The sequence below is a fragment of the Brienomyrus brachyistius genome, chromosome 21 (genome assembly GCF_023856365.1).
Source record: "Brienomyrus brachyistius isolate T26 chromosome 21, BBRACH_0.4, whole genome shotgun sequence".
Taxonomy (NCBI): Eukaryota; Metazoa; Chordata; class Actinopteri; order Osteoglossiformes; family Mormyridae; genus Brienomyrus; species Brienomyrus brachyistius.
In genome coordinates, this window is record NC_064553.1 from 8,557,180 (window position 1) to 8,584,306 (window position 27,127).

Genomic DNA, 27,127 nt, shown 5'->3' on the forward strand with positions numbered 1-27,127 from the left:
TGTCCACGGACAGCAGTTGCACAATTTTGTGTGTCTGACTGATTTGAATGAGCCACACATAAGGCGTAAATGCTAACAAAGGAGACAAAACTACAGCTTTAACTTCTGTTGATAAAGGGCGCAATCATCTTGAATTCTGAGGTCAGGATTCTTCCAACTTGACGAGTCGGAATTCCAACTTCAGGGGGTGTTCCTGTTGAAATTTCCGGCCAGATACTCTGAATTTCTGACTTACGAGTTCAAATGGCACGCAGCATACAATATTCACCTACATCACCATCCTCATGGGCTTGTGTGATACCCCCATAGCTGGTCCGTGTGATGCGGGAACAGCCGAACAGCTTGGGACGCTTTCACATCCCCCCACTGGCGGAAGGACGCTGAGCCACGGCCGGACCCCAGCCCCCGGGTGTGCGTGCTGCCCTCGCAGTACCGTCGACCCACTTCGAGGCACGACCTCTCGAACGTCCGCTGCCTCTGAATCCAGGTAAATCCCCTCAGCCTGCCTTTAGGAGGCATCCATACATTATTAATTTGGCCAATCCAGATAAGAGCCACTCATTCAGTACGTTTATATGCACACTAAGAAAATCAAATAATTGTGTTTTGGAAGTAAATGTAAACATGTTAGGCCGACTGGAATCGTACTACATAGAATTTCTTGAAGTGGGACTAAGACCCATTTAATGCGATTGGGAGTCAATTTACTCCAGTACGTATATGTTCAAATCTCACGCAAATGGCCTAGGCACTCATCGCATGCTCCACAGTTGTCATCGTCCGTCCCCCCCCCCCCCCCCCCCCCGCTTTGACCCAGAAGTAACAGAAGAAGCTAGTACACGGAATAAGCTTGAAGCATAGCAGAGGACGTACACTGAATGTACAGCGCTGTAAAGCTGTGCAATTCACTGCTCGATTAAAGGGCATTTTTCCACCGCACCAGCTACCGTACGTTTGGTACTTCAAGAAGGTACGAAAAGGAAAAGTACGGCGCTTTAGGGTGTTGGTTTTCCACGGGCATAAAAAACTGGTACCAGCGCCGAATGACATCACAACGCAAAGTGGGGTATTTTGTGCTGAATTAAAAAAATGGCTGTAGTAGAACTCGACGATGTGTGATATTAAAACCAACATCACATGTCGAGACAGGTCAACCGGAAAAAACCCAGTACTGACAGCTGAAAGGAATCATGTCGGCACCTATTGTATCGGAGTCAAACATACTTCGGCCAATAAATCGATCCCCCTCCCGCTCATGTATACTGGGACAAGGACCATAGTCCAATTTAAATGGTGTAGTCCAGGGCTCTCCAATTCCGGTCCTGGAGAGCTACAATCCAGTAGGTTTTCAGTCCCACTTGGCTTCTAATGAGCCACACCTGTTCTCAGGTAAATACCAGGAACAAGTGTGGCTCATCAGAAGCCAAGTGGGACAGAAAACCTACTTGATAGTAGCTCTCCAGGACCGGAGTTTGACACCCCTGGTGTAGTCAACTATAACCGTATCTGGACTTCGCTGTACATGTAAATGTACTGTGTAGGGGCTTCACATACCATTGACTTGTTGCCCTTTATAGTTCCACCCCTGCTTTTTATTCCCTTTTTTTTTTGACTGAAGGCACAAAGTAGCGGCTGCTATTTTCGTTAGGACAGTTTATGTATTTTGTTCCAGCTTGCATCCAGTGATGGTGAGTGGTACCAATTCAGTGAAATAAGTCACACGATTCAATGAAATGTCAGCTGCTTGTTTATGATTATTAAGTAAATGCATTAGCGCTGTAGCCTAGCATAGCCCTGCTCAGGGACTGAGATTTCCAGTGGGGGCTTCAAAGGCACTTGTGTTTACCCACACCAAAGAAACAGTTTCTACTCGTTGCCTAGGAGACCTTTCCCCCCCCCCCCCCACCCTACCATTTTTACCCCTTCAGATTTGTTCCTGTGGGGTACTACAAGACCTCGGTGGGTGTAATTAATGTAATTAAAGTGACTTTTCACTTAGATGAAGGGTGGTGTTCCTTTGAGGTTAAATTGATTAAATCAGGTTTGGTGTACCGGGCGTTTGTACTGGGATTCAGTATTTTTCAACATGTATATTTTAATAGATGCCATTGGTTTTTACATGATGATAATTGTTTCCGAAATGCATTAAGTGATCTGATTTTCATATTTTATGTGCATTTATTTAGGACATTACCCAAAGCGATTAACATATCGCCTCCATCATAAATTCTGAAAGGTCTGAAGTACCTTCGTCAGGGTCTCCTTGGGTTATCAGCCATTAACGTGTTTAAGCTCCAGGCTCCCTCGCTGAAAAGCAAAGAACCGTCTTTAGAGTAGCCGTTGAGTTCTCATGAGTCTTTACAGGTGACGCCCTTCCCATCTGTAGGTCTTTCCTCGTTCTGCAGTACCCCCCCTTCCCGAGGCCATGTCACTGGATGACCCCATGGCGCAGAACCCGGGCTGCAAGATCTTGACCTTCCGGCCCACCATGGAAGAGTTCCGGGACTTCGCCAAGTATATCACGTACATGGAATCTCAGGGGGCGCACCGCGCGGGCCTGGCTAAGGTACTAATACGTCTGCTTATTCCGAGGGCGTGCTTGGGGGACTCTGCTTTACCCGAGGAAGGCTTGGATCATAAGGCTGGCTGTATACTTGAGACAAATCGCCAGGAATTGATGTCGTTTCCGCAATACGGCATCACGATTGGCTGACATAATGTGACACCAAAGAGTTAATTATGCAGTTACCAGCATGCTTTGCACTGCAGTGCATTTGAAATAGTATAAATTATTCGTGTATTTCTGATAATAGTAAATGTCGTGACCGTGTAATGTTTACTGTGGAATGTGCGTGTTTCGTTAGCGTGTAACTGTCAGTATCATGTAAATCGTTGACTTCGCTATCTGTGCCATTACTAGTATAGAATTAATTGTGACTGTAAATAAAAATCAGCTTCCACTTTCAAAGAGCCGTCATCTCCTTCATTAAAACGATTTGTGCACTTGCCGCAATATGTTTGTTTGCGCTCCGTATGTGGGTCTGCTGTAGCAAAGGCATTCAGGGTTGTGTCGCTACATGGAAAGAATAAGGCGGCAGCGTCGCTTTAAGCGTGTGACAGATTGTTCTCGCCTATTTGTTCGGTTTCATTTTGTCTGGGCATCGTTTGAAGGATACGGCCACTTTAAACTTGTAGCAGGACAAATGAAGCCCCCAACTCTGTCGATGGACAGTAGGACACGGAAGCTTATTAAGTGGGTAAAGGTTGGTGCACGTTAATGGTTACTGACTGGTTTGAACGTTCGCTCAGTGGTTCCTGTTAGGTCCTTACAGAAATACACAAATTATCGATCAACATTGATATTGGCCGATTGTTTACAATCGAGACGTCGGCATTGCACCAATGTTGTCTTGGGCAGTATTTAAACTCCAGCTTATTCAAAGCACCAGAGCTCAAGAAATAACTTCTAAGATAATGGAGATGATTGAATTGGACAATCAGCCGTTTCCCATAGTGTAGGACGAGGGATTTCATGGGCTCATTCGCCACTTAGACTCTCGCTACAGTCTCCCAAGTTGGCACTACTTTGCTGAAGTCTCACTGCGTGCAGTAAATGATGTGCTTGCTACACACATTCACGGGATCCTAAGGAGTAACATCACCAACACTTGATGTCAGTTTCACTACAGATTTGTGGAGCTCAGAGGTTAGCCAGTTTTCGCTATTGTTATTGGTATCAGCCAAGATTTCCGCATCAGTGCACCATTAGGTTCTATTGCATTTAAACCAATTAGAGAATGACAGCGCACGATAATCCTGCCTTAATTCTGGATCGTTAAGGTTAGATGTAAAATTTAGTTGCCATGTAATCAAAAGCTACTTTCTAGCATTCAGGGATCAAGACCATGACTAATTGTAATGGACGTTGTGATCCAAATGCAGTGTTTAACACAGCTATGGTGTGGTAATGTAGCCTTGTCTGCCTTCCCCCTGTCTGCTGAGCAGGTGATTCCTCCGAAAGAGTGGAGGCCCCGGCAGTGTTACGACTCCATCGAGGACATGGCGATTCCGGCGCCCATCATGCAGGTGGTAACCGGCCAGTCGGGTCTCTTCACGCAGTACAACATCCAGAAGAAGTGCATGACTGTGGGCGAGTATCGCAAGCTGGCCAACAGCGAGAAGTGAGTGGCTGGGAATGGGGTGTGCCGATGCGAGTCTGGTTTCTGCGACGCTCTGCCGTCGTTTGTTTGACTACTGCGGGGGTCTCCAAGCTGTCGGTAAATGGCCGAGTCTGTCGGCGAGGGAGCCTTAGAGCGCAGATGGGCAGGTTCAGGGACGGCATGCTGGACGAGCGGCACGAGTGTCATCGTATTGAAGGAGATTATGCTCCAGGTGTCACCGGTCATGACACAGGTGATCTGGAGATGTACTCTTCTCCCCCCCCCCCACCCCCACCACCCTGGCTGTTGATCTGGCAGGAGGGGGGATCAGTGTAAAAAGTGTGGCCTAGAAGGCCGGGCTATGCTTGGAAGTAGGCCACACCCCCTGCCACTTTATTGCACCAGGCACTGAAGCTGCCATCTGCTTGGGTCAGTGGGCGCCATCAAGCTGACTGCCTCCCTCCAGCTTCCCGCAGCAGCAGAAGTGCATTGTGGGGGATGGAAAGGCCAGCATTCTTTAGCTTTTTATTACCTTTGTGTTTGTTGTTTTGTTATTTTATTCTGCATATACTGTACTGAGGGAAGATCTAACGTTTGAAATGAACCTCATTTTGTGATCTGTGCTTGTTTACCATAAATTTAAGTTCTCCTGTTTCTGCAAAAATATGAATGCATAGGGACAGGACAGGCAAGGCAGTCAATCGCATAGACCCCCCCCCCCCCCCCCCCGAGCTAGGCCGATTACATAGTACATTGCAACAACAAATCTGCTTTATTTGCAGTAATGTGAAAATAAAGGAATAGTGTTTATTAAGTTTTCTTTGTTGATATTAATTTAGACTTTGTTCTAAAATAATGGCCATAAATTTTGCCATGTTGCCAGGTGACCGTCAGAGGGCCCGCATGGAGTTCTTTGCATAGGGCCCCCACTGTCCCTAGAATTGCCTCTGTATAAATGTAATTTCTCTTTGCAACTCGCTTCCCGTACCCTCCACATACTCATAAAGTGTTAGTTTAGGTCCTGGATGGGTGTTTAGAGGTAGGGAGCATCCCACCTGTGGCACCCACCACCAACAAACCACCTCAGGGATGAGAACCTAAGTGCAGCCGTGCGGTGGGTGATACCTCAGCACCACACTCTAGTCCGAATGGACCAGTGTGAGGTTTCTTCCCGGCGACTGTAGTGCCAATCCTGCCATCAACCCCCAAGTTCTTCCCCAGTATGTTGGAGGACGTCCTTATGGGGCTGGATGTAGATTAACATCATACCCAGGACAAAGCAATTGCAGGTTAAGGGCCCAACAGAGTAGAATCACTCTGGGCATTCATGGGATTTGAACCAGCAACCTTCTAGTTGCTGGTACAGATCTCTAGCCTCAGAGCCACGACTCCATCCCATTGGGTGTTTAGACCAGAGGATTCTACAACTGCAGGCCTGTTTGCAGAGGGTTTTCCTGACCAGTCTGCTCTCCTTAGGTACTGCACCCCCCGCCATAAGGACTTTGATGACCTGGAGAGGAAGTACTGGAAAAACTTGACATTTGTTTCACCCATCTATGGTGCTGACATCAGCGGCTCCCTGTATGATCCGGTGAGTTCGGGGCTCTCGCCGTATGGGTAAAGTGCATTTGTATCTGCGCCATGGTATGGAGATTCGGGGAAAGCCAAGCAGGCTACATCTCCTGCCTCTCGTTGCTCTGGGATTGCCTGAAGTTCCTGGCTGGGTACTTGCTGGATTGCGGGTGAAATGGAATATTGTCTCTCCTGTAAGCGTGTTTTTAAATTTTTTTATATTAATATTTTTTTTGGGGTGTTGGGTATTAGAGGGGACATAATTCATATAGAGGGGCCACTCTTATTAGCCAATGGCAATATTTTGAATCTGTGAGTGACAGGGAAAGAGGCAATCCAGGGGCCAATCATCTTTCAGCTGGGGCCAGTGCCCCTGTGGCCCCGTCCCTACATGGCGGCCATCGAAGCCTGTTGTGGTACAGTGAATAAAAATGGATGGCTGACAGGACATGCTGTCCTGGTAGGCGTGAATGTGCTGCATTGTGGCTCAGACCAGTAAGGAAAATGAGAAGACTGGTATTTTCTGTTTGGGAGAAAAAAAACAGTCCTACTGCAGATTTAATCATAACTGGATCATGTAGATCCCAAACACCTTTGGCCCAGGTTACAAGAAATTTTAACTAATTAACATAATTTTAAGTGAATGTTTGCTATTTTCCACTGGCCACCTGGGCTATTCCCCAACTCTTTGATTGATCAGAGTTATATGTACGTTAAACCATAATTTGGAATTTAATGATCAATTGCCATTGTTGACACACCACAGCACAACAACGAAATGTGTCTTCTGCATTTAACCCATATGTGACATTATGACATAGCAGGGGGCAGCTAATTCAGCGCCCGGGGAGCAGTGCGTGGGGGCGATACCTTGCTCAGGGTACCTCAGTGGTGCCTTACTGGTCAGGGATTCGAACCTGCCATCTTTTGATTACAAGTGTGCTTCCCTAACCATTAAGCCACTATTATTAGAAGTTATTATATAACAATAATTAGAAGTAATTATTTGTAGTATTGTGTAAAATCTGTCATGAGAATTGGTCAGTTACGGCTTATTTCGGCAGATGACTTTCAGTGTAAATCATATTTGTCTACATTTTTGAAGCTTTGCTTTTACCTTCCACTGTAAGCAGAAGCTGTTGTCAGAGTCCCAGTTATGCTGCTTTGTCGCCATCTGCTGATGAAATTTTGCACTCCATTCTTTAAATGTCCTGACGAGGTTTCATGTCAGAAATTGATTTTTATAGAACAGCACTAAGCAAGTCTGACCACCAGATTTGTTGGTTAAAAGTTGCATGCTTTTCTCACCTGTACTATTCTTCCTGCTGGCTTTGAGTGCGTTTACGGTGTTTTGTCCCTTCAGGACATCGCAGAGTGGAACATCGGCCACCTGAACACCCTGCTGGACATGGTGGAGCAGGAGTGCGGGATCGTGATCGAGGGGGTCAACACGCCCTACCTCTACTTCGGCATGTGGAAGACCACCTTCGCTTGGCACACGGAGGACATGGACCTCTACAGCATCAACTACTTGCACTTCGGGGAGCCCAAGTCCTGGTAAGTGATCTCCCCACCCTTCACTCCTCCTCTTCTCCTTTCAGTCGTTCACTTCTTCTCCGATCATCCTGTCCTTCCTTTGTCCCCCTTTGAGATGTCCTCGCTATCTGTCTCTTTGCTCAGCTCTGTCCTTTCAGACTTTTTCCACTTTCCTCTCTCGCTCTGTCTCTTCTTCCCTTTTTCTTCTCTCGTTCGTCCGTGATTCAGGATTCGAGAGTAAACTGTCAGCCCCCCCTATGCCATGGCAGTCTTACTCTGCATGTCCTTCCAGCTGGTTACAACAATAAATGGGTAGGAACGGTGCGGACAGAATATAAAGAGAGGTAGATAACTGAGCTTGAGCACTTAACTGTGCGGGGCTTCAGGGCAACAGCAGCGCCTCATTGGTTGGAGGTTGATTATGTCACGAAATCGCAGGTGGGTTAGGGTTAGGTCCATTGGCCAATGGGTGAGAGTCCATCACAAGCCTGATGGCCTGCAGCTAGAAGATATTCTGTAGTCCTGTGGACCTGGGCTTCAGACTCCTGTGGCATATGAATCACTCCCCCATCCCACCCCGCCCCTCACTGTGCATGTTCTAAGGTTATTCTGTTGTACTGAGGATTCAACTGTATTTCCCCAGTTCAAGCCTCCGTTTTACTTTTTATTTTGCATCAGTGTGCAGTGTGGCTCCTCTATTTAAAACAGGCCTGAATCGTGTTGCTTAATTTGGCCTGCAGCCTTTTCAGTTGTTGGGTCGCCTCTTTGAGGATCACTTGCACCTTATAGCGTTGGATATCCGCTGTTGAGGCCCTAATGTGATGCTGCACAGGGGCTTTGTCCAGCCAGTGGACCGGTGCAGGTGTATAGTTTTGCCTTTTTTTTTTTACAGTATTGAGACAAGTTTACAACTCGGCATTCGCAATGACACAAAGCGTGAGGATTTTGGTGGAGGAATGCGACTGATGTAAGCGAGGAGCCAGTAGGGGTCGCTAGAGTGCTGTGTGAATGTCAGGTGATGCTGTCTCGCTTTATTATCAGTGCCGTATGGGGGGGCGTGGAGTGTCATCAGGCAGGAACTAGTTTTGAGGTTAATGTGCATGATGTGTCTCAGATTCGTGCCCCGACTTGGTCACGTAACCAGGTCATGTGACAAACCCAGTGGGGGGAGTTAGTCACGCAAAAGCAGTAGGAACATGAGTCTCCTCCTGTTAGTGTCTCAGGATTGGTGGGACTTGGTCACATGGCGTGTGTGCATTACGAGTGAGATGGCGGCAAGCCAAGCAGGGCACATGGCCACGTATCCTACAGTGACCAGGAAGTCCGGTGTGCTGCGTTTCCTAGATCTGCAGCCGCCCTTCAGTCAGCCTGTTCCTCCATGTGGCGCCTCCTCCCCATCCCTCCTCCACACCTTCTTCTGCCCCGTGGTTCTGGTGTCCCGTTTGGAGCACCTACCTCGGCAGCTTATCCAGAATGTGCCCCATGCATCTGTATTTCTGGGCAGTCGTAGCTTGTAAGAACATGTTATTTTGTAGCTGTTCTAGGACATGCCAGAGAAAAACGTTCACACGCTCGGCAGAACTTTTGTCCAAAGCGATGTACTAGTGAAGCGAATAGCACATTGCAAACATGCGTGCCGCTCGATCCCTTCAAAAATATTTTTCAGAATTAATTGGGGAAATTTAAGTACATGTAATATCCCCAAATGGTCAGATAATTCATTTAACCACTCGAGTAACAGAAAAATGGTTTTGGAGAGGGTGATTGTTTTTCTAGACCTGATGGATCCTTTGGCAGTTGCGCTGCTTGGTTGTGTGCAAACAGCAGGTTGGCCCCTAGTGGGGGCTCCGGATCACGGCTCCCACCCCCCTTCTGTGCCCCTATCTCCTTTCTCATTCTGTCCCTGTTTTCTCATCCTACTTTTTGCTCACATGCCATCTGCTCTTGCTTCCCACCCCCCCCACCCCCCCCCCCCCCCCCACCCCGACCACAAACTCACAGAGACCACTTTGTGTGTCTGTCTGCACACGTGCATCTTGTTCAAAGCAACTTGGCATGATGCAGATCAGATATGAAAAGATAAATTTAGCATTCCCTGTTGAAAAAGCAAACCGTTAATAGATGGCATTGAGAGAAGGTGCGTTGGTCTGAGCGCGTGCCGTCTCCATGGCATCGGTGCATAAATTGGTGTCACTTAGAACGGCAGCTCACAATGTCTGTCTTTATGAAGTTGGGTGTTTTCATTGGGTGATGCAAGATTATCTGTTTGGCCGCGAATAAATTGACAATCGCCTCACGAGGAGACGAGAGTCGAGGGCAGGTGCCAGCACGTGATTGGTCAGCAGCTGTGTGGGTTGGTATATCCACTCTAAACTCGGTGACGTGATTGCCGCACTGATTCAGCCGTAATAACTGTAGCTGGCCACCACGGCGCCCTTCCAAATCGAACCACCTACTTGCGTCCTGTCATTTGGAGTTTCTGGTAGGGTGAAAACTCCCTGGAATGGATTTAAGGACTGGTTGGATGTGTGGTGCCCCCCATACTCTTAATCTGCGCCCGATGTCTGATGCGTGATCTGCGTGGAGGATTTCGGCTGGCAGGGACGGCGTGGGCAGTGTCCAATACCAGTCACCGCAGACTCGTCCGTAGGCATGTCAGTGCCCCGACACCGCTCTCCTCCTCGCCCGAGTGCTGGACTGCTGGTTGCCATGGATACGTCCATGGCTTTTTAATTGGACCTCGTTCGGGTGCCCGGGCGCCCACACCGTCTTTATTTATAGACGGATTATTAGCGCGGGACATCTTCCAGCCTCCGTCTGGAGACGGCTGCGAAATCCCTCCATCCGTGTTCGGCCTGGAGTTGTGAGGGGGGCCTCTGTCAGGTCCCCCCGTACTCATCACCTCCTACGAGCTCAGACGTCATCGCGGCAGATTAAAAATGGCCACGCTGGACTGTTCGAGGGCCTTGGACCTCCGTGTGGTGTTTATCTGTCTAGCTGATGGCTTGATGAAGGTGGAGGTGAGTAGGGTAGCATTTCGGTTAAGGAAGTACGCTTGTAATGTGAAAGTTATCCAGAAGTCCCAGCGAGGCCCCCTGTGTTGCACTCAAGGGGGTGACGTCGTAGTCTCCTCTGTGGTTCAGACCCACAGCAGGTTTTCTTAGGTTTTCTTCCGGGTTCCCGGGTTCTCTGGTAGTGCATTTCCACCAGCAAAGAACTGGTTCTGTTCCGGTTTCCAAAGCAATTCCTTTCAGAAACAGATGCCAACCCAGAATTGGTCCACGGTCTCCGCAGTCATGCACTGTCACGTCATCAGTAGTGGGTGTTTGAATTTTTTTTCCTTATTTGATCCCACGTTTTCACATGTCCAGCCTTTGCTTATCTTCTGCCAACTCAGCATACAGTTCACTTTTCTTTTGCAGTACTTTCACATTTAGTTTGGAATTCTATGTATGCCTGTATGTAGAATTGTACACACTCACTCATGATGTTATCACAGTTCCCATTCAGTCACCAACCATTTCTTGGTTCTGAACGGGAATCGATTTTTGGTCCGGAACCTGTCTTTCTTTTGGTGGAAATGCACAGATCCATTCAAAAATAGATTTATGAACTGGAACTAAACTGGTTCTTTGTCTTTTGGAAAAGCTTTTTAGTTTTCACACATACTCCAAAAATATGTTGAGCTGAGTTGGAGTTGCCAAATTGTCTATAATTCAGTACCTTTTTTTTTCTTCTGAAGACTAGCTGGGATCCACACAGACTGGCCGACATAGACCACTACAATTACCGGACTTTTCCTGTAGGGGGAGCCACTGTCCACATTTCTCTGCCCGTCTCCAAGTTTTCACTAGAAAAGAATTCCCCCTTAAGGGCATAGGATTGTCTAAAGCATTTATTTTTCTTTTTGATATTTTAATCTTGCTTGTGTAACTTCTTTGTGGAGTATGTCATTTGTCTTTAGTCACCGCACAGCAACGGGCCTCTGCCTTGTTACCACGTCCACTTAACTGACTATGGTTTCTGGCTCTTGAGAAAGGTAAGGGGGTAGAAAACTCTCATTTTCTCAATAGACTGCCTTTAAATCCTTTCCGCTGCACTTTATTGACCAGTGAAATCCACAATTCCACAGGAAATACACTGGGAATGCACTTTGAAAGGGCAACACGAATGAAACTGTTAAAAAAAAAACAACAAAATGCGATTTGTAATATTTTTTTAACCCACTAGATGTCTGCTTCTCTGGGTAGGTTTTTAAACCTCGTGCCAGTCGTACCATTTTCCCATAATGCCCTCACTTGTTTGTTATGGCAATCATTAAACTGATTATTAATATTATAATCTTGCAGTACTATACACCAACTAACCTAACCGTGCAATTTGAAAGTAATGCAGAATTAGCAAAATTTTAATGAATTTTTTATTTTTTTTTGCTAATATTTCAGTAAATACCGAACACTTTTTGTTTTGGGGATAAAAGCATTGTTGGTTTATATAGCTATAAAACCAGTTAGCAGCAGTAAAGTTATGAATGTTACTGTAGTAAATTTACATTATAACTGCATCAGTGAATATCAAAACACTCGTGTCAAATACTGCAGCTGTTTGGGTATTGTTTAAAGTCATGGAAATATTATTTTATGCATATATAGATTATTCAGATTCATAATATGTATTAGTAATGCCCCAATTCCGTAAGATATTGCTGGACCCCCTCTCCCAACTCCTAGTGTGGTGAAGTACCGGTCGAAGCTTGAGACCCCCTAGGCACGCTTCACTACCCCCAACACCCTACACCCCCCTGTAAGAGGCTTTGTGAGACCAGCTTGCTAAGTCGGCATCCGCCCAGAAGATGGAGCCATAGGAACCTGCCTGTGTTGCTTAAAGGAGGACCGACACCAGAAAGGCGTGTTCTGTATATACACCCAGACATGCTTAAGTGTCTGCAACAAACACTGAGGCCTCTGTATACGTATCCTGTCAGCAGCTGGGCAGGTGTGTGCAGGGACATGCTGCAGTCCAGGCCGTAAGCAGGGTAACCCCGCCTGGCTTCCAATTAGTGGCCATGCTTTAAGTCTCCGTGATTAAATTATCATTATGCTCCGATCGCTGTTCATTATACCACGGTTGTAATGGTGCTGGGCCTGTACATTGGCCCTGAGGCCTGTGGTGTGTGTCGGACAGGATTTGGCTCGATCAGCGCTTCATTACCTCGCCTGTCCTCCTTGGCCTGCTGTTTGTCTGTCCGCGGTGCCCAAGCTATCTGACACACATTTATATGCCAGGTTCGTCCTTGCGATCACCGGCGTGGTTCAGATTAATTTTGAGCTAGGGATCTTGACAGCAAGCAGCGATTGTATATTTTTGTGATTCTTCCTCGGGGGGGGGGGGGGTTCACTGGATGACTTGCTCATTGTCTTTTTCAGCTACATTAATCCCCCCATTTGAGGCACACTTGTCTGGTGCTGTCGCCGTCGTTCAGCCGGCTTACTCTTTCTGTCATTTTCCGTGTTTTATCTAGTTCCGGTGCTTCAATGCATGTCGCCGGCTTGGATGTATTTTGAAATCTATATCGTGGCATTCTGGCAGGGGCCTGTCGAAGTTAACTTCAGTTTATTGTGGGAAAAGGAGATGCAGAGACTCAGACACCCAGTGAGATGCATCTTTTGGCTTCTTTTTTTCCCAGTGAGGGATTGGTTATGTGGGAATGCTGCTTAACCCAGTGAGTGTGCAGGTTTGTGAGAGTGGTGATTAAAAGAATTCATCCATCTGTTTTTCACAGTTGCTTGTCTGATGTAGGGTTGCAGCGGGGGAGCGATTTTTGGGGACTCTTTGACCCTATAACAAGCATCACACAAAATCTGACACGCACACACACACACACACACACACATACATACACACACACACAGGGCACTCGAGAGCCCCATGGAAACACACACAGACAGAGAGAATATGCTGTCTCCTCACGCACAGTCGGTAGCTGCCACGCACTGAGGCTCCTGAGGCACTGATGCTTAATTTAAACCGTATAAAAGCTGGTGGCCGAGGTGTCAGATTGCTGGCTGTGAAGCTGAAATCGCCCTTAGTGGACCCACTGGCGGCCTGCATCCGGGGTGAAACATAGTCGAATTGCTGCTCCAGTTGGCAGATTTTATTGAAGGAGGGTTCCCTCGGTTGGCTTTGTTTTGGACGCAGGGACTCTTGGCTTTATCTTGCTGCTGGAATTTCGGCCCTCAGGGCCCCCTGCTTTAGACACCTTTTTCCCCCCCTTATGTAGTGATGGGTAACATGCAGCCTGCCAGTGTCTAATACTGAACCACATGTTGCAGTTAACACTCTGAGTGTGTGCATATGTTTGGCTGTTAATGTGTTGATGCTCTTCCTTTGGGTCCCTTCCCTGTTCGACTCGGTGTGTCTGTATCGATAAGATGTTTTATAAATATTTTTTTTGTTCCTGTTGTTCACATTTCCTCCTGCTGATGGCAGTGGGTGTCCATCTCCACATCCCAGGTGTGGGCGTGCATTTAAATTCAGAGAGTGTAAAAAAGGGCTTTGCGGAGTTAAGGGTAAAATTTGCATCCGCTAAATCAGGGCTGTGAGCTGGGGCTGAGGTTGGGGTAGTAGATGAAATAATCACGGCGGTAATTATGTCGCTAATGCAGTTAAATGTTAAGCTTTTGGCGCCGTGGTAGACCGGCTCTCTGGTTTGATCGCTTTATTGTTTTAATGAGATGTATCTTAAAATGATTTACAGTGATGGTTGTCACCTGGGACCAGCTGTCGGGGTACGGTGTCACTCGCCGTTTTTCGTTGGATCTGCTGTCCGTCTGCTGGCCCTGCGCTTGTGCATGTCTGTGTCTCTCATTTGGAGACGGGATTTTGGCCCCCACCTGCCGTCTCCATCTTTTGGTCCTTTATGTTTTGTGAGATTCTGCTTTATCTGATCCTTGGTGCCCCCACCCGTACTGACTCTGCTCTCTGCCCCCGCCCAGGTACACCATTCCCCCAGAGCATGGCAAGCGACTGGAGCGGCTGGCCAAAGGTGAGCCCCCCCCCCCCCCCCCCCCGGCCTCCTTTATTGATTTACCCCTTCCTCAGGGGCTACTCTGGTGAATAATTTGTTTCTGCGAAGTCTCCCTCCTACGCAGCGGCTATCGGGGGGCCCCTCAGCACGGGGGTGCCGCATCTAAGATGCGTTCGGGGGGCCTCGCTCCTCCTGACCAGGGTAACCTTGGGGTGGGCTACCTTTCCATAAAAAAATTAAACAAAATAAATCCGGAATAACAAAGGACGGCAGGAAGAAGTGGCATCCGCTTGTGTCTGCTGACTCATCAAAGGAGGGGCGCACGCATGCCGAAAGTTCAGAGGAAGCGCTCCACTTCGTTCAGATTCCGTTTCCGCAGCAACCGGGGAATATCTAACCTTGGGGTGTGTGGCTCTGTGACATCACCGTCTGGCTCCTGTGCGTGGCGCCAGCTTCGGGACTCGGAGGGGGGGCAGCCCAAGGCAGCGGCGGCGGCAGGAATAAATAGTACGCTGACGAGCGCGACTGCCGGTTCAGCGAGAGCCCCTCTGGGGAGATCGTGCTCCCGGAGTCGGAGAGCCTTTCTATCAATTACCGCCGTGGCCTCCATCGCAGGAGGCGGCGCAGAATTCAGCCTGTTTCTGTGGCTACTGCACTGACCCCTGTAGGTTTATGACAGTAAAGAGCTGCATCCCAGCGGCTGGGCTTCGATACGAGGCTGAGCGTCTCCCCGGACGGCCCAGATTCGTGCTTCCTCCCAGGTCCCGACAGGCCTGTATTCCGTGTCCTTGATTGCTTAAGTCAGGTGTGTTGGGAGCTAGGGCGGAGCAAAAATGTGGACTGTGTGGCGGTCCCTGTGGATCGGGCTGAGAAACATTGACCTCGACTAGAAGATGTGTCCCAGGTTAACTCTGGTATGCCGTAGGCTCCACCTCCTGGCTTTTCCCAGTACTGTCTTTCCTGGATGCTGTTGCTTAGGGCAAACCTGATATTAATTAATTCTTTTAATCTGTACCTGTATCAGGCTGCAGTCCATGTGCCTCGAAAGCCATGACGGCCTCTGATGTGGCTTCACGGCGGTATGCTGTCCTCTCCCCCCCCTTATTGATATTGTCGTCGATGTGAGTTTCCCCGGGAGTGCCGCTGACTGTGGCTGAGAGATGAGCGAGAGCTTAATAACACTTTGGGGGAGTGATCCGCAGCGTGTTCCCCACGTTAATGAGGATTAATAACCACACCCCCCTTCTCCGTAAGGGCTCTGCCGGCTTCGGTTCGCTAATCCTCATCCGCTCCCCTGCTCGCCGATCAGACACGTGCCGTTTATTTCCCCGTTTACCCTCCAGTGGGCGCCCTCGCCGTGCGGAGCGGGGTCTTTATGCGGGTGAGATGGCGGAGTTCCGAGAAGCGGCATGGCTCTGTCCGGGGACCAGTAGGGGGGCCCCTCAGGTGACAGCCGGCTTACAGCCGCAGAAGGAGACCCCTTATGTCCCTGGTTACTTAGTGTTGCCGTAACGACCCCATTCGGAGCCAGCGGTGTATCGGGGAGACCCCCAATAGTTACTTCAGCTACATTCAAGGCTCCAATAAACCAACCATTATATTTAAATTGTTGCCCCCCCCCCCCTTTCTGAAACTCTTTCCTCCACCGTTGCCCTTAACGTCACCATGGAAAGCGTTGCCATAGTTACTGTAACCGATGACTACTAAAAGATTAGTAGGGGAGACCGGGTACAGTTGCTGAATGGGGTCAGTTGTTGAATGGACTTCTAACACACTTCAGCAGTCAAACCCAACTGTGCCCCCCCTCCACTTCTGGTAGCTTGAGTCTCCAGGCAACAACGCTGATGCCTATGAAAGACGTCATACTAGAAGTGCACTGATTTAGTAAGTAAATAGAAACCGGATTCGATTCAGCAATTGTCTGAGGTCTCGAGTATTTGTTTGGCTGTGAAGGTGTGGTCATTTCTGCATTCTGAAGGTCTGTGGATGGTCATTCGTTTAGTCGTGCCTGGCTGTCCGTGACCCAGCGGGCTTCAACAGGCCTGACTCTCTCAAAGCAGTTGCTACTTTAGCCTCTTGAAAGCCTATACTAATTATTTCCACGATATCTTCTGTCCATCTTAGTTCCAGCTACCAGCTTCTCCCATCATCATCATCTCCAGTGACTCCTGTCCTCACTTTATGCAACCAAAGAGTCCGTTTTACTGTCAGTCCATCTAGTGAACAGTCTAGCTTTATTTCCCTGGGTGTTAACTAATTTGCGAACATTTTTGCATTTGAATAAGCATTTTTTTTTTAAGTTTTAGTTGTGTCTCATGGGGAATACCTGATTGATCATGTGACGTTACTCTGTCTCTTCCTCCAATCACAGGCTTCTTCCCCGGAAGCTCCCAAGGCTGTGATGCTTTCCTGCGCCACAAGATGACGCTGATTTCCCCGTCCATCCTAAAGAAGTACGGCATCCCATTTGACCGGGTATGGCTTCAGGCGGAATAGGCAGGGTATGGGGGGGGGTTGTCTGTGGTCATTAGGAAAGTCTCGTATGTGATTTTCTTGTTGTTTATTTTTTTCCTTTGTTTTGCACTGGGAATGTATGGCGTACAACATGGTGGCATTAATGATCCAAGGTGAGACTGGGAAGGATTGCATGGTGTGGTTCTTGTTTGTTCTGCTGTAATAAAACTTTTATGCGGAGGAGGAGATGGAAAAACACACACACACACACACACACAAACACAAACATCCTGATCTGGCCAGTAGCCAGTGGTAACACCGTACAGCTTCTTACTTGAACTGCCCAGTCGACCTTAAGCCTGTGAAGATTACAGCCTATCGATCTACGGCGTGAACATTGAAAATAAATCCTCTTATATGAGCAGAAATGACACGCAGGCTTCACATCCGGAGCGTTTTCTCCACATTTGCACCTGCTGTGTCTCGTGCCTTTAGACTCGTTAACAGCTGAATCGACGCAGCTCTCAGTTGTGTAAAAAGGAGCCCAAGGGCGGGTAGCTGAAACGCAGCCGGCGGAGGTTTGAGTTCGAGCGACGAGGGTCGGCAGACGGAGAGAGACTTGGAGAGCCTCTGTGGTATTGTGGCTGGCGGGGCAGTTGGGGGGGGGGGGGTGTTAAGAGAGAGATAACACACTCTGTTCAGTGGATTTGAGATACACTCTCCCCAAACAAATGATGATTCCAGGTATCTGAGACTCTGGGTCAGCGATCGTGATCTCGAGTGTGAACATCGTCAGCTGGGACTAATTGGGCTTGGGAGGGCACAGTGGGGTAGCTTCTCATGTGTTTGAATGTGGGTCAGGTGCCTCGAGAGGGAGTTCCTAAACATAGCCGGCTGACGTGATGAGGCAGAGCTTAATCGTTGTTTAGTGATGGGAAAAATGGGGTCTCCTGACCCAAACCAGATCACTGTGCCCCGTCATCTCACTAATTTTGGAAACCCAGTGGCACGCAACAAAGAAAGTAATGGAAAGTGAATATGAGACCGTACTTAATGTTTGCTGAAGCTCCACTCGACGATCAGCAGTGATTTGTCTTTCTCGTTTCACCCCCAACAATCCTCGTTTGCCTAAATATGTGTGTTTCCATTTATTTGGCATGTGCTTTTATCCAAAGCGACGTATATTTCTGAGAACAGGGCCGGCCAGTACCTGGAGCTCTTGGGGTTACGGATGTAATGTCGCTCTGCCGGGCGTGGGATTTAAACCGGCGACATTCCGATCAAGTCTGCGTCATCCAGGAAACTTGTTTCTCCATACGTATGATGTGTCTCGGTCTGTCTCGTCCAGATCACCCAGGAGAAGGGAGAGTTCATGATAACGTTTCCGTATGGCTATCACGCCGGCTTCAACCACGGCTTCAACTGCGCTGAGTCCACCAACTTCGCCACCCTGCGCTGGATCGACTACGGAAAGATGGCCACTCAGGTTGGGAATTATGACTCTCACCAGCACACACAATTCCTATACAGTGATGTACAGTACTGTGAAAGTTACTCACAAAAGGGTTTAAATCACTTAATGCCGGTACTGTACAGAACGTAACCCAGATGTTAAACAACGCATGCTTACCATCCCCTCTCTGATGGGGCTTCCCGTCTCCTGTTTCATTCCCCTTCCCGGTTGCTGATTCCAAGCGGCCTTCTTGTTTTCACTCTCGACTGCAAAATGCACAAATTACTGGGTGTAATCAGGCAAAACGCTCTGCACTTCTTCACACTTATATGCTGCTAAGGCACAAATCTGGACCGTTTGCATGAAAAGATGCACTTGGCCTCTTAAGGTAGGTCTGCAGAAGTGGAGGTTCTCTTGACAGGTTTTGATGCTTTAGCACAGATTATTCAAATCGCTGTATCGATGTCATCGCCTGTAATCCTGTATGATTGCAAGACTCGGCAGTTTCTTTGTTCTCTCTGAAATGATCGTCGTCATTTCATGCTTCAACAAATTCAGCAGTGATGAATGTAATGTTTTGGTACTAGAGTGCCGTTTGTGCTGCACATGTTAATGCTCGATCTGGAATGAGATGCCTGATTTGTGGGGTGGTTGGGGGGGGGGGGGGTCTGCCTTTGTAGATTGTAACAAAGCCCTGAGTTATTTAAATGCCCCCTCCATTCAGTGAGGATCGGGCGCTTAATTTGTCTTGTTTCACCCAGACGGAGTCATGAGGCAGCGGCGGTGCGTGCATGACACGCGGCTCAGGAGCGGCGCCAACGCTCACTCTGCCGCGATGATCTATAGATGTTTACTTTCCCTCCTCTGAAATGTTTAGATTTATTGGATTAATTTCTGCCGGGCTGTTGGGGCAACGTGGTTTTATTCTGAAGCGCGTTTCAACGTATCTAAGTTGTATGTCGAGAGCATGCTGGGTTCAGCGGGAGAGTGCAAATGCATTAAAGGAGAACAGTGGGACTGTATAATACAGGCGACCGGGTGTGTTTTACTTAAAGTTCACCTCCAGTCACCCCCCCCCCATCCTCTAGTTTCCATTCCTAGCTCGTCCCTGTCTTGGTGTCTTCCGGAGACACTTTCCCCCTCCAGAGTCCAGACAGATGGCTCTCTTGTGTTTCGTCCCCCCCGAACCACTGAATTACCTGCTAGCTGCTGCACGGGGGGGACGGCCGGCCCTAAGAACGGCCTTTACAGACCTGTGCAGAGAGATGACATTTAGCACCAACCCCCCCCCGCGGATGGCCCCGTGTGCCTTTTGGCGGATTGCGACGAAAACCGGTCCTTCCCTTTGCTGCTCGGTGTCGTTAATTTGGTCCTTGCAGGCGTTGCAGCTTCTGCCATGAGGAGCTGAAGAGAACGTGGGAGATTACAGAGGGGGAGAGGTAGCTTTGGGGGTGGGGGAGGCCCAGGCAAGGCCTGGTGCAGTAGGCTAATCAGGTGACTCTGCCGCTGGGCTCGCAGGGCTGTCCCCCTCTTTCCAAGCGATATGGGGGGGGGGGGAGAGAGAGAGAGAGAGAGAGAGAGAGAGAGAGAGAGATGCATGCAGGATGTCCCCTGTCTTCAGAGACGTCCATATGTCCTTACTGTGCTCCCAAAAAGTCATATCGCGATCTTTAAAATGCACAACTGCGATCCCGATCTGAATCGCGATCCTTTTTTCCCAGTTTTCGACTCGAACAAGCCGAAGCGCCACTTAAAACACAATATTGCATTAAAGACATGGTTTTAAAAATAGTAATTAAATCCTCAGTTAAACTTTTGACATTTTTAACGTTAACCAAACTTTTAAGGTGGTTGAATAGATTTGTTGTATTACCTCCAGAAGTGCCGGCCAGGGCCTGAGAAAATTTACGGGTAACTTTTGCTTGGTGAAATATGTAACTGTCCATGCCTGATTTTGCTCTTTGCTTATCTGCGTATCCCCAGCATTACATTTTACGGCCTATTTTGCATGGGTGCCTGATTTGTGCCACTTCATTTCATGACATTTTCATGAACCAGTCTGATCCCTTTAACGATTTTTCTTCACTACATCGAAGTTCATTTTACGGACTGCTTGTAAGCACCAGGCCACAGTGGGATATTAAACCAACAGAATGACTTCCTGCTTTGCTGATTGGCCAACTTATGTCACATGTCTCTATCGCAGGGACCCTTTCATGCGTGACGTGTTCAGTGTGAGCTGTTGGCATGGTGGCTGAGGAAGCGTGGTACGGATTTGGCAGCGACACTTTATTACTGGCCATCGAAGTTTTATGCAAAGTTGGGAAATGATAGTGGGAGGACTTAAGAGATGAGAATCTCTGATTCACATAAGACTGATCACGATATAAAATCATTGGATCGCTCACCCAGACCTTGCTGGCTGGAGATTGGGGCACCGTGCTGCTTAATAGCAACTTTTCATTAATTTCTGCCGCTGATACAGTTTTCCCCCTTATAGTAGTGCACCACGGTGTAAGCGGAAACTCATCGCTGTCACAAGTCACCGTGGAAGATTAATGGTCTGCAGAACGGAACGGAATAGGCCCCCTGCCCGATTTCGGGTGTCTCGTCTTGGGGGTGGGGGGATGAGGGCGGGCCGCAAAATTGGTTTTGGTGCTAAGACGGCAGTTTTAAGCGTGGATTTTAAGTTTGATGTTTAGCTGTGGACTAGAAGGTTCTTCAAGGATAGCGTGAATCTTGCTGGCCTGGTGGACACTGGGCGATGTCTGCTGTGATACTTATGGTTGGTGTTGCTTGTGGACCTTCGCCAGTGGCGACCCGTCATTGCCGCCCCCCCGACATTAATTTCGGTGCCCTTATCCTCCTGCAGTGCACCTGCCGCAAGGACATGGTGAAGATCTCCATGGACGTGTTCGTGCGCTGCTTGCAGCCCGACCGCTACGAGCAGTGGAAGCTGGGCCGCGACGTCGCCGTGCTGGACCACTTGAAGCCCACCAGTCTGACCAGTCCCGAGCTGGAGCGCTGGAGGCAGAACCGGGTTCTGTACCGGGAGAAGCTGCTGCGCAGGTGAGGACGAGGACCAGGCCACTTGACCTTCTGTATTGCTGCCAGCCGCATTGCATAAAGCCACCGTTGAGAGGTGTAATGACTTGGTCCGACTTTGGTCTGATTCTGCATCCCACTGCGTCACTAAACTGGCCTGCTGTAAATGGAACCCAGTGTAAAAGTAGCATAAACTCTCTCAAGGGCTCAGTGCTGCCCCCCTGTGTCGGTAGTACACTATACTGCCTAACTGCACTGAGCGATTGCCCAGTCTGCAGATCTATCGTTCACACACAGTGATTTTGCATGTTGCCATATGGCCATGATTTTGGCCTTTCTGCCTCTGCTATTCGCTGTCTCCCTGTTCTTATCCCCTGTCCCTATCTTCTTGTCTTTCCATTTTCGTCTCCCTGTAATTCTCTTCCTGTCTCCCTCCCTGTTTTCCTATTCCTAACCCCCTGTCTTCCTGTTCCCATCCCCCTTCTCCCTGTCTTCCTGTCTGCCTTTCTGGTCCTGCTTCCCTCCTTGTCTTCCTGTCTGTCTTTCTGGTCCTGTTCTCCTGTCCCTGTCTCCATCGCTGGCCTCACGTGTCCCTCTCCTGATCCCCAGGGCCTTGCAGAAGAAGAAGCAGCTGCGGCGACTGAACCTGGAGGAGGTAAAGGTTCTGGCTGAGCAGGGCATCGAGCTGGATCCTGTGGAGTACATGCGGCAGGTGGAGGAGAGGAAGGCACAGAGGTTGAGGGAGCGCGCTGAGCGGGAGGCGCGGGCTGCCTTGGAGGCCATGGAGAGGGAGGAGAAGGAGCAGGCAGCGGGGGAGGCAGGTGGCGACGCCCCAGCGGCCGGTGAGTGGGAGCTGCTGGTAACCAGACTAGGGCTCATTCGCGCCTCCATTTACAACCACGTGAGCCTCCGTTTCTGATCCAGGTCCCAGCACGACAAAGAAGAAGAAGAAAAAGAAGAAGCTGGCCAAGGCTGGGGAGGACTCGACAGTGCCCCCCGAAGGCGAGGGGGACATGCAGACGGATGAGACCCGGTCTGTGGTGCCCACGGTATTCGTCATGCCCGCGCCCAAGAAGGTGGTCTTCGATAAGGAACGCATGTCATGCCAAGAGGCCTTCGAGCAGTTCGCCAAGAACGATGAACCAGCAGGGGGCAAACCTGAGAAGATAATCCAGGTGAATCTAGTTGCTCCTTGGAGATTTATGACTCCTTAAAGTTATATAAAGCATGAAGTGTGCGGCACTCGGCCCTCCTTTTGGGAATATCATTTTAACCCACTTTGGTCCACCTCTATTTTAAGCTGAAATTTTGGCATGGGCCAAAAGGTAGAAGCAACAATTCAATGATTAAATGTGTGTGAATTTTGTGAAATCACCCGTCCTGTGTAGTGTCTGTACCTTTAAGATGGGAGTGAATGTTTAGCGACGTGCCGTTGTTCACTGGTAGGAGTGAACTGGCTGAATTTTTCAAAGAAGGCCTATTGTGTTACGGCTCCGGAATACCGTGAACCTATCGCAGCCGACCCTGCGGAGGCCGGCTACCCGATTGGCTGTTCGTGGTAAGAGAACGTGCCTGTCTGCCTATGCGTCCCTTACAGGCCAGCCCAGCCTCCTATGCGAAGATGAAGATGGGCATGGAGGTGAAGAAGAGCCGCCGACACCCCATCAGCAAGCCCCCGAGGCGCTCCCCCCTCTCCATCGTCAAGCAGGAAGCCTCCAGTGATGAAGGTGAGCCCAGTCATAGGCAGCGCTCGGGTCAGACCGTTCCGTTAGCATTAAATGTATAATAACTGATGTGCTGTGGCTTTGAAAAGGCCCATTTCTGCCTTAATTGTGGGGAAGACCTCTCTCCTGCCCCTGTCGAGACTCGACTGAGTGAATAGAGGCGACTTCCCCATAATTTCTAATACCGGGGATCTGTCGGGTAGGAATGTCTAGCCCAATTCTGGGACCCGCTGAGTTCTGTTGTATTTCAGCACTTAGTCAAATAATCTGATTTAGAAATAAAGTTACATGAGCGGCCTTTTTAAGGGTAAGTCAATTACTGACTGATAAGGGGCCCCCTCAGACAGTGATTCCAGCTGGAAGCACGCAATCTTTGCCCTTTATTCCAGTATAATTGGGCAGCGGTACCATGAAGCAGGACCTACTTTGGGGGCTTTAATGAAATTTAAAGGTGACTTCCTGACAGGTCTTCAAAAGATTTCTGCTTAACTATCTCTCTCTTATTTTTCTTCCAGAGCTATTCTCGCCTCTGCCAGGAGGGGGCGAAAGTGAGCAGAGCGAGGACAAGGCAGTGACGCAGTGTCACCTGTGGCAGAACCGGTCACCCAACTTCCTGGCGGAGCGCCGCTTCAACGCGGCTGTGGCCACCATTGAACCGTACTGTGCCATCTGTACCTTGTTCTCCCCGTACTTAGTGGTGAGTCTCTGTGCGCACGCGCACACACACACACACACACACACACCTGCTGACATACCTATCTAAATCGGGACCTGCCACTCATTTCTATGGGAGAACCCCTAATCCCAGCTATGACGACCTTAACCCCTAACCTTAGCCATAAGTAACCAGATAAAATACCAGTTTTGGCATTTTTACTTTTTTGATAGCATTTTGAGCTAAAATGTTGAGCTAAATGTTGACTTGAGAAATGTCCCCAAGAGTAAGAAAGTTTCAGTTTCACTTTGGGGACATATACACACACACACACACCCTTAAGTAGACTCACTCAAATATGCTAAACAATTACACACTTTCTCTAAGAGATGCATACGAGGGAGGTGTGAAGGTTGTTGGTTTGAATCCAAGGGCCAGCAGAATGATTTCATAACTGGGCGCCTGAGCAAGGCCCTTAACCCCCCTCATGCTCCAGGGGGCAGGCTAACCCTTGAGAATTTGTGTCACTTTTGATAAATGTGTCTGCTAAGTAAAATATGCATGTACACCCCCCCCAGCCCCACAAGGATCCAGCCCTCACGGCGGACATCCAGCCCCCACGTAGCGGCAGCCGCACCCGCCCCATCGTTCCGGAGGTGTGCTTCAGCTCAGGGCCTGAGAACATGGAGCCGCTGCCCACCAACTCGCACATCGGGGAGGACGGCACTAGCATGCTGCTCTGCTGCTCCAGCTGCTGTCTGCAGGTCCACGCCAGTGAGTCAAGCTCCGCCCCCCGCCCCCCCACACACACACGCACACACCTGGAAACTTCCGCCAGTATGCGGGGTTGTATGTATTGACGTTGTGTCAGATCAAAATGTAAATCGTGCCCCCTCCCTCACTCCCCCAACGTCACTCGCATTGCAGTTGGAGGTGTTTCGGGAAAAAATTAATACAGGCTCGATACTGGGCTATTTTTGGCCCGTCTTACACCCCAGCTCCCTACTGGCCAGTGCCGCATATCCAATCAGCCAATCCACTCGCTCCCGGAAGTGAGGCTGCCTTTGGTTACGGGGATGAGGCCCCTTCCGTCGTTGTGGACAATGGCATGTTCTGAGGTGGTGGCATCTTCACTGTTCTGTAGAGCAGATGTGGACCTAGTCTGGATATTAACTGGCAGAGGCTCCTCTCCCTGCCCACTCCCGTTTCCTTGGTGACATGGGGACGCCGACTCGCTAGGCTTCCGTGCCACTGATGGAAGCAGCCTTACCGTTCTGCCGGCCCCGGCTTTGCGGTGAGCGTTTGCTCCCTCAGGCTGCCTCTTGGTGACCTCCTCCCCTTTCTCGGCATCCGTCACTGGCCAGCACTGGATCTCAGCGGCCTCGTTATCGGGAGGGGAGGGGGGGGGATCTTGACGTTTGCGCTGTGTGTGACATGTCTTTTTCTTTTTTTCTTTTTTATAATGGTTATTTCATTTATATATTCTGAGGGCAGCATGAGTTTCTATAGCAACACCATGCAGCTGGTTTATACCCGTGTGTGTCGTGTATAGCAGGCCGTTGATGGTATACCTTTGGTCTATATGGTGGAAGGACAGACGCGTGGCTGCAGCTGGAGACTGGATGCTGCTTCTGTGTGGTGCGATGGTGAAGGCTCCCCAACAGGGGGCGCTGTCCATTTTTGCTGAAAATCCAGGCTTGAATAATATTTTATCTTAAGCTTTCTTGTTAACTCCGGAGCTGGGCTGAGCCCCGGGGGGGCAGGAAGGGGGCCGGGGGGGGGGACACATTTGTTATCCGGACAAGGTGTGGCCCAACTAGTGTGCCTGGGATGCCGATAATGGGAAAGGAATGGAAGGAGCCGGGATATAATGCGGATTTGTGCTGTTCTCCTCTGGTTTGTAGGTGTTTGCCAAAGAAAGGCAGCTGTTAAGGTGCCTCCTCGTTTCCACAGAATTTCAATATTTATTTAAGATCTTCCCAGTTTGTGTGTCAGGTTTTCTGCTTATGTCTCTTAATCAAGGAGCCATTGGAACTCACCTGGAATACATCCCAGACTGTTGTTTTCCCCCCAATAAGCAGGCTTCAGGTTCCAAGTGTAGGTTTGTTGGTAAGGCCCTGTTGGGTCTGGAGTTGCGATGTGACCGGTCTGTTAACTGCTGATGGTAGTGTTGGTGTTATAGCGCCTCCTGGCCTGTAGGGGCAGTGTCATGTTCTGAGCATGCTTGTTCACCAAGTGCTGTCTCTTCCTCAGGCTGTTATGGTGTCCAGCCAGATGATCTGCCTGGGGACTGGACGTGTTCCCGCTGTGTGGCTACGGCATGGACAGTAGTAAGTACCCCCGCCTCCCCTCCAGCATGCTCCATTACCTTAACTCTTTCTGTCTCATAACCAGATTTTAAATTTGGATTTGACCTTGGCTCTACTTGGCTTTCCAGGACTGCTGCTTGTGTAATTTGCGAGGGGGGGCTTTGAAGAAGACTACCGAGGGGAGGTCAGTGCCCCCAACAACTCCCCCATACCTCAGTGATAGCTCTCGTGTAGTTCGTGCTACTGAGACCACATGGTCATGAACAGGTTGCTAATGGCTTCTCTTGGTCTTGATAGCATAAATTTTTAATGTTGCGACCCGGCAGTGTTTTTCCTTTTGGGATGGAGGTGTGACGTGCCAGGTGACGCGTCTGTAAATGTGCTGGAGGCACTGCTTGTTAATGGGAGAGGCTGTTGGCTGTGTTGGCGTTACTGTCCCACGTCCACCCGTGTGCAAGAACGTGTCGCTGGAAACTCTCTGCAGGTGGGTGCACGTGATCTGCGCCATCGCCGTCCCCGAGGCGCGCTTTGTCAACGCCCTCGAGAGGGAGCCAGTGGACGTCAGCGCCATCCCCGAACTGCGGAAAAACCTGGTGAGTCCCTGTGTCGTCCTGCATTCCGTATAACCCGCTGCCACTAGGGGGCACTTCCTGTGGGATAGGACAAGGAAGCCGGTCTACATGCCGCTCCAGTTTGTGGTTTTAAGTGTGACAGCCGCTGCAGACTCTTTGTTATTGCTTTGACCTGGTAAGCGTTGTTGGTTCACTCCATCTCTTAAGCCTCGATTATCCTTAATGACGGCTAATGGTTCGATCGTTCGCAACAAACGCAACAGCTGGTTGATTTGTGTTAGTCTGTTGCTGATGATTTAGTGCTTGCTTTGTGCCAGTAATAAAACAGCCATGTTTGCATGGGTGGGCTTGAGGTTGTGTGTCAGCATGCGTCTTCCTTGTTGGCCAATCAGGTCATCTCTTTGAATAAGCTCTCCTGTCATAGGTCGCGGGGCCTATTCTCTCTGTGCCCCCCACTCCCCCTATACATACACACACCTGCAAAGGAATCTTAGAAGGCACCTGTCTAAAGGCACCTGTTGCTCTCAGGGCCTGAAAGTATTACAGAGAGAATCCCCCCCCCCGATCTGACACAGAGGGTGGGAAGGAATTAGTGTTACTGTATTAAGTTCTTGAACTGT

At 49.3% G+C, this 27,127-nt stretch overlaps 1 protein-coding gene across 4 annotated transcripts in view; it reads left to right on the forward strand.

Moving 5' to 3' along the window:
- The window catches only part of LOC125716734 (lysine-specific demethylase 4B-like), a 39,142-nt gene that overhangs the window by 6,713 nt on the left and 5,302 nt on the right, over window positions 1–27,127 (forward strand). For 3 of the 4 annotated variants that reach the window (XM_048989365.1, XM_048989363.1, XM_048989366.1), the window contains exons 2-18: window positions 310–487; window positions 2,387–2,566; window positions 4,006–4,181; window positions 5,637–5,751; window positions 7,096–7,289; window positions 14,264–14,313; window positions 16,667–16,770; window positions 18,098–18,235; window positions 21,075–21,271; window positions 21,857–22,089; window positions 22,172–22,422; window positions 22,845–22,974; window positions 23,487–23,668; window positions 24,205–24,400; window positions 25,880–25,956; window positions 26,064–26,119; window positions 26,420–26,528. In XM_048989365.1, the coding sequence (XP_048845322.1) occupies window positions 2,426–2,566; window positions 4,006–4,181; window positions 5,637–5,751; window positions 7,096–7,289; window positions 14,264–14,313; window positions 16,667–16,770; window positions 18,098–18,235; window positions 21,075–21,271; window positions 21,857–22,089; window positions 22,172–22,422; window positions 22,845–22,974; window positions 23,487–23,668; window positions 24,205–24,400; window positions 25,880–25,956; window positions 26,064–26,119; window positions 26,420–26,528 (2,349 nt within the window). In that variant the 5' untranslated portion in view covers window positions 310–487; window positions 2,387–2,425. The remainder of the gene's footprint in view (window positions 1–309; window positions 488–2,386; window positions 2,567–4,005; window positions 4,182–5,636; window positions 5,752–7,095; window positions 7,290–14,263; window positions 14,314–16,666; window positions 16,771–18,097; window positions 18,236–21,074; window positions 21,272–21,856; window positions 22,090–22,171; window positions 22,423–22,844; window positions 22,975–23,486; window positions 23,669–24,204; window positions 24,401–25,879; window positions 25,957–26,063; window positions 26,120–26,419; window positions 26,529–27,127) is intronic. The other variant, XM_048989364.1, reaches the window with a different exon arrangement.